Genomic DNA, 7,267 nt, shown 5'->3' with positions numbered 1-7,267 from the left:
CGCTGGCTGCACGGTCACCCCTCACCGCCGTGGGTAGCGCAGCCCGCGGGCGCGCGCCCCGGTGTTTACTCCCGACGGCGCGGGGGGGCCGGGGCCGCGGATCCTGGCCGCCGATTGGCCGATCCTCCGCGGGCGCCGGGCGAGCCGCCCCCTCCTATTGGTGGGCCGCGGTCCCGCCCCCGCGCGTGTCGGTGCGCGCCATGCCGTGTGTCCGCTGCGGGCCGCCGTCGGCCGTCTCCCGGGGTGACGGGCCCGCCGCAGCGTCCCTGCCGGGAGCGCCCGCCGCCGATGCGCGGCCCCGCCTGAGCGTGGGACCGACCGGGAGCGGCCGAGCGGAGCCGGAGCGCGGCTATCGCAGCCCGGGGCAAACGCCGCCGCCGTGGCGGGGCCGGGCCGCGCGTGGCGGAGCGCCCCGGGCCGCGCGCAGCCGTTGAGCTGCGGGGCCTCGGCGGAGGCAGCGGTGAGCGGGGCGGGGGAGGGAGGGAAGGAGGGAAGGAAGGGCCCGAGGGAGGCGGCGGGGCTCGGCAGCCCGAGGGCTGACTCTGCTTCCGCGGCACAGAGTGGATTTTATAGCAAGCGTTGGGCTTATACAGCAAAAAAGTGCTTCCACAGTGGGAGAGACGAGCAAGTGACACACGCCTGAAGCGAAGGCTGGATTTCAGAGTTGGTGCTTTTTTGGAAATGGGAAAGAAGGTTGGGAACGTGGCCGCAAAGTGCAGATGCTCTCTTGAGCTGCTGGGCTTGTAGGCACTTCTCTTTGCAGAAAATCTGATGGTCTAAAGCTGCCCCGCACGAATACTGGAGTGCTTCAGGCTGTCAGAACCACACAGCTGTCGCTTGCACATCATGCAGCTCTCAACCACAATTTTGGCAGACAGAATGGTGTTCACAAATTTCTCCTGAATGTTCCTACTTCGCTGCTCAGTCACTCGGTTTGGTGTTCAAAATATAACACAGTGAAATGTCCTTATAATTGACATGCAGACAAGGAACATTACAGCATTACAGGAAGTTAAATAATTAAGCTGTTTGAGGAGGGTCGGCTCTAAATGATTTGTTTAGCTATGTTTCCAAGGACGTGAAAGCTTGATGGGACTGAAACAAATTCCATACCATGTAAAAGCCTCTGCTGAAGGTGGTGTACTAAATGTACACTAGTAAACAGTGTTCTGGCTTCACTGCTAAGTTTTACAGGTTTCTGGGCTTGTTGGTTTTGTTTGACCTCAACAAGCTGACATGTAATATCAGGAACAGGTTTTGGATCTTGGTAATGCAACCTATAAAATACATCTCATATGTTCCATGCATATTTCAGGGATCCAGTCTCTACAAACTGGCAAAAGGGGATTTGCCTCCCTGTCATAAATTTTTCAGCAATGTTGAATGCCCTTTCCTCCTAGAGTGGCTTCTTTTTGAAAATTTTTGTCTTGTTTGTCAATTCCTGCCCACCCTCTTTTATGGTCTTGTATTTAAACAAGATTCCTGTGCTAGGGCACAGTTGTGCTCTGCTCTTCACTCTGTTAAGTTCTCTTCATCTCATGAATCACATCTGAATGCTCTGAGCCATATATATGCTCAAGAGCAATTTTGTGACAGTTTGCAAAGATAGTCTGTATAGTATGGGACGGGAGTTGTTCTGTGGGGATGCTCAGGCACTGCAAATGTTACTTTTTTGTCATTTGACAAAATGACAAAGGCACATTTTGTTCACTGAGCTGTTACATTTTGTTTTCTAGCTGAAGATTTGTGTGGCTATGGTCTCAAAGTTAGCTTTGTTCAGACTTGCTTGTGGGTTGAGGCACCACAGCCCACTGCATGTGAGCTTTTATTCTTTTTTTTAATGATTTTGTATTCTTCAGAGCTTGATTTAAATCCTTGGAACAGTTGTAATCATCTTGCTCTTTTTAGGAACTTCTCTACTCTTCATGCACTCAGCTCTCCGGTGGAGAAGCTATTCTCAGGTTCTTGTGGATAATGGAATATAAATATTTAAAGAGTATCTGTTGTCTCTGCTTTGGATGAAACCTGACCTGTTTCTGACACTGAATGACAGCAGATCCCTGCAAAGCCATCCCTGAATACACCTTCAGCAGATCAGGAGGAGTTCAGTTCCTACCTTTTTAAATTATCTAAACCATCGAAGTTTGTTAGGGTTGTTATCATCTTTAATTATTTCGGTTTTGGCATAATTTAAAATTACCTTAGTTTGACATTAATTACAATTTAAAATATAGCAGGAATTTTGAGATACAAGCTTTAGGAGACTTGCTATGGTAATTCTCAAAAAGAGAAATAATCTGTTTCTTTCTGCTTAAAGAGTAGAAAGTGGGCTTGTGGAATGATGGAAGTACTTGGTACTTCTATTTCATTTAGTGACAATTACTAGATACCACCAGAGAATCCAGTTTCCTTGTTGTGGGATCTTTTTGTGTAAAAGAAATTGACAGTTAAGTGAATACACTTAGGAGGTAGGGATGTTCTCTGTTTGCTTTCAATGCCTTATCCTGTTATGCTCTTGTAAGTCTTACTCATGCTTGAAATTGGTCCTTATTCTCTGTCAATCAGCAGAGCTGTGGGATGTGTCGGTGAGACAAGCACTGAAATTTTGTAGCTGGATGTATCTTGCTCCTCTAACTTGCAGGTTTCCTTCTGTGCCGTAGCCTTGCATTGCTATTTGGGATAAGTACTGGGTGGTGGCTGTCCAGATCTCTCAAAGGGGAGTGGATGAAGTGTGAGAGGATGGAAGAGAGAAAGACATAATGAGGCTGTCCTGGGGCTGACTGAACATGACACACTGAACAGCCTGGCTGCTGCCAGGAAAATGCCTTGCCTTGCTTGTACACAGTGCCTAACTATGCTTTTCTTTCTTTTATCCCTATTTTTTTTCTTGCTAGCAGTGACAAGACAAGATCTGGGCCTCTGTGGTCTCTCTGCCAGTCTGCTTGGGTTGTCCTGGCCTGCCCACATTCTTCCTGTAGCTTTGGTGGCTCTGGATGGCTGGTGAAGAGGGATGTTCAATCTAATGGCCAATTGCTGCAACTGGTTAAAACGGTGGAGGGAACCTGTCAGGTAAACACGGGAAAGCATTTTTACATTGCTGACCTTCCCAAACTGTGTTTCACTTGTACTTTATTCATTGTTTCATATTTTTTTCATTCAGTGACAAAAAATCATCGATTTTTTCTTCAGGAGAGAATTAATACATCTTCTGATCTTAAAAATGAAATGTTAATCATATTTAATTTAGGTGCTTTCCTAAAGTTAGAAGCAAAGTTCAAGATGTTGTGCCTCACATGCTGTTTCCTCAAGCTGAGCATTGTCGGGCAATTCTGGAATGTTTATTAGAGAATCATGGAATGGCCTGGGTTGGGAGGGACCTTAAAGATCATTTATCTCCAATCCTCCTGTGTTGTCAGGGACACCCTTCACTAGTCCACGTTACTCAGAGCCCCATCCAGCCTAGCTTGAACAGTTCCACGATGTGGAAGGGACATTGTGGCATCCACAGTTGCTCTGGACAGCCTGTTCCAATGCCTCACCACACATCTTGGTGGCATCCTCTGGACTCACTGTGACAGCTTCATGTCCTTGCTGTGCTGGGGAGCCCAGCCTGAGTACAGTTCTCCAGAATTTGTATAAATTATACTTCATATTTGATGCTATTGCGGTTTTTAGACTTGAAATAACAATGATTTTTAGTATTATTTCACTTACAGGGGCATAAAATTGAGCAAATTGTTTTGACCACTGTGTGTCTTTGTGAATAGGAGGAAGAACTGAGGTATACATGCAGACACGTTTTTCCTATTGCTTTTAAAATCCTATCCTGGTAAAAATATTCACCTGTATACCAGTTTGCTAAGATATCATGAATTCTCAACACCCCTGGTTTGCACATTTGCAGTCCAGATTGCCCCAGCTTGCAACAAAGGCATTCTAAGTCCCACATATTTACAGCATCTGGTGGTGTCTACACAAGTGTTGTACTCTGGATAGTGATGTTCAGATGTACTAATTTAGACAGAAACATATTTCTAATACAGAGCAAACTTTGAGGCAGAGAGATAGTAAAAATACAGGGGAATGGAAGTGCAATTACAGAAATTGTTAAAGGCACCATGACCACACCAAATAAAATTTACAGTACCGTGAAATTAAATTGCAGCAGGTTGAAAGAAAAATCATTGTCTCATGTGAAATCCAGACCATAATACTAGACTTTTCATTTCATACCTTGTTCTGCTGTTCTGTCTAATCAGATGATTGGACCTATTGAACACCAGACACACAATAGTAACAACACCTTGGTTTTTTGGTACCTCTTCTTTCTACTATTCGATGGTAAATTTGCTGTGCATGTATTAAGAAATATAATAAGTGATGTGTAGCTAGAGGAAAAGAAATTAAATATATTTCTCTTTTTTTTTTTCCTTATGGAGGAAGGTGACACTAATAATGGTGGGTCTTGATAATGCTGGGAAAACTGCTACAGTCCGAGGAATTCAAGGAGGTAAGTGATTAATTTATCATCTGAATGGAGCACTGAGAGTATAATTTCTGATTTTCAATCATTTAAATCTGAAAATATTGCTCCATCTCTTAATTTATCCCTCCCACCCATATTGTTGAAAGAAAATGGTGGTGGTTGTACCATCTAAATGTCACATCACATCACATCCTGATATACACATTACTACAGGAAAAACAAACAGTGAACTTGATCTTTCTATTTTTTTTTTTCCTTGTGTGCATGTGCTGAAGCTGCTTTCAGGTGATCATCCAGTAATTTCCATACATCAGTAAACTTTATATAAAAATCAGAGTTCTAAGTAAGTATATATGAGTAGAAAAGGTTTAAAAGAAGGAAGTTGTGTGTGTATAATAATGTTAAGGATGGTTTTAGAGTCACATTTTTTTATCATTATTTATAATCAGAAAACGATGATAAATAAAATTGCCACTAAGAGACCACTTAATTTTGAGGGGAGCTTTGTCCTGACACATACAAGCAATTTCAGATAAAATTTGTGCTTAGGAAAACAAAAATGCTCTGTTTTTCTTTTCCTCCACTTGTGGGATTGCCTTTCTAAATAACTTTCATCTTGTGCAAGAGCAAGAGTTTACTCAGTAGTGTTCTGGCAGACTTGGAGACTCCACCTCGAGTTTGTTTACTTGTGTTATGTAAGTTCACAGACTTGCTAAAGCACAAATAAAATCCTGACTATTCTCTGCTATTTGTCGATCTTTGCCCTGAAAACAGGACTGTTTCATTATTCAGCCTTCCACTATATTTGGAAATCAACTTTTCCACCTTTACCATCTAGATGGAACAGTTATTTCTAAAAGTCCTATTTTTCAAGGCAAGAAAACGAGATAAAGATGTGTCTTTCTAAAGGGAAACTCAAGGAAAAGTTAGTTCTGATTTCAGAACTATTAATATTCTGATTTTCAGAATATTAAGTCCTGTTCTCCAGGGCTTAATATTCTGAATGCCCATCCTGGATGTGTTAAGGGTGGAAGCAGAAGGCTGATGGGGTTTAGCTTCTGCACTGTTCTTCAGAGCTCAGTGATTTTGGCCAGGCCTTTATTTTTTGCCTCTCAACAAGCTGAATTTTACATCTGTTTCTCTTCCCTGGTGCTATCAAGCTACATAAAACAGAGATGCAATCATCTCAGCCCTGCAGGCACAGCTTAGTGCTGTGAGGCAAGTCCAGGTTTTCCTTGCCCTCAGGAGAGGGAGACAGCAAGCAAAAGTATTAAGTAGAAATCTATAGGTTTTTAGCATATTGCATGGCAAATTAGAAAAACTAGCAAATAAAAATAAGCAAGCAAAGGCTAAAACTTGGTCTTGAATAAAGGGAATCAAATGGTTTACATCTCAGAAGAAGATGGTTTCAATCACTTCATTTCAGCCCTTGGTTTGAACTTGTGAAGCTGTTTTGGCAATCACAAAGCATAAAAACCAAATTTGGCAGAGCTCAAGGGTTGCCAGGTCATGATGCATTAACTGTTTTGCTTTTCCTTCTCAAACTTGGATTACTACCCTGGGAAATGCTTTATAACTGATCAAATGGGAGCCCTGGTGGTGAGAGTGGAAGTGAAACCACAGTACAGTGACCACCACTGCAGTGGAACTGTGGTGTGAAATACTAAAATCTGCCTTTTTGGATTCTTTCTTTTCTCCCCCTTCCCACTCTCCCAGTGCTCCTGTCTAAATTAATGTAAAATATCTATTTGAGAGTAGTGAATCTAAAATTCCCTGAGGAGATGGAAAACCTTCATGTAAGCAAAAATGTGGTCAGCAATATTTAACAGGGAGGTTTTGCTCCATGGTTTTAAAATGTGAATTTTTCTACACAAATCCCACTGTAAAACCCTCTCTAAACTAAAGGCTTTCTTCTTTCCACTCTGACAGAGTCTCCTGAAGATGTGGCCCCAACAGTGGGATTTTCCAAAATTGATCTTAAACAGGGACGCTTCGAGGTCACCATCTTTGATTTAGGAGGTGGAAAGCGAATTCGGAATATCTGGAGGAATTACTATGCTGAGTCCTACGGTGTCATATTTGTGGTGGATTCCAGTGACATTGAAAGAATGGAAGAAACAAAGCAAGCCATGACAGAAGTTCTAAACAACCCTAAGATATCAGGAAAACCTGTGTTAGTGTAAGTAATGTAATAAAGGTTCACCCAATAATCTGAAAGTGGGTGAGTTTAGACGTTCTAAAGAACAATTTATGTTGTAACTAATACTTCTGTTATTACAATTAGTTTTAAGGCATTTATGAATTATTTATTTATACTAATCTTACATCATACAAGTGAGCAAAGCCTTTTCTTTCCCTCTCTCTTTCCCTCCTTAGTACATGGTGATACACTCAATCCATTCACTGCATCTGACTTTAGATCTTATTTAATCCTTCTCCGGGATATTTGTTTCTCTCCTCTTTCATTAGCCATGGAAAAATAATAAGGTGGGATTTTTTAGCACCTTAAAATTCTAATATTACTTGAAATGCTAGGTTAAAAGGCTTTACAAATTTAGCATGGCAACATGATGTAAAAATACTGTTGCTACTTAGGCCTACATCAATTAATTAAATGGTGAATGGTTGATTATATTCAGCAGTAGTTGTGCTCTCTCAGCAATAAATGTCTTGTTCACTTAACACATGGTGGTGCTGCTGATACATGATCAGCAAAATCTCATTAAGGAAGGCTTGCTTTAATTGTATTGGGCACATGCTTTTTCTCTGTTTAATAGGGTT

At 42.1% G+C, this 7,267-nt stretch overlaps 1 protein-coding gene across 5 annotated transcripts in view; it reads left to right on the top strand.

The window, feature by feature from the left end:
* The first annotated feature begins 253 nt into the window (after positions 1-253).
* ARL13B (ARF like GTPase 13B) overlaps positions 254-7,267 on the top strand; it is a 33,257-nt gene continuing 26,243 nt past the window's right edge. For 3 of the 5 annotated variants that reach the window (XM_085077044.1, XM_085077014.1, XM_085077035.1), the window contains exons 1-4: positions 254-460; positions 2,895-3,069; positions 4,440-4,510; positions 6,416-6,665. In XM_085077044.1, coding sequence (XP_084933170.1) covers positions 3,011-3,069; positions 4,440-4,510; positions 6,416-6,665 — 380 coding nt within the window. In that variant the 5' untranslated portion in view covers positions 254-460; positions 2,895-3,010. The remainder of the gene's footprint in view (positions 461-2,894; positions 3,070-4,439; positions 4,511-6,415; positions 6,666-7,267) is intronic. The other 2 variants (XM_085077024.1, XM_085077055.1) reach the window with 2 other exon arrangements.

This window comes from Lichenostomus cassidix, chromosome 1 (assembly GCF_008360975.1).
Source record: "Lichenostomus cassidix isolate B80296 chromosome 1, HeHo_3.0, whole genome shotgun sequence".
Classification (NCBI taxonomy): Eukaryota; Metazoa; Chordata; class Aves; order Passeriformes; family Meliphagidae; genus Lichenostomus; species Lichenostomus cassidix.
The sequence above is the reverse complement of the archived record's forward strand: the minus strand, read 5'-3'. Positions and strand labels throughout refer to the sequence as shown.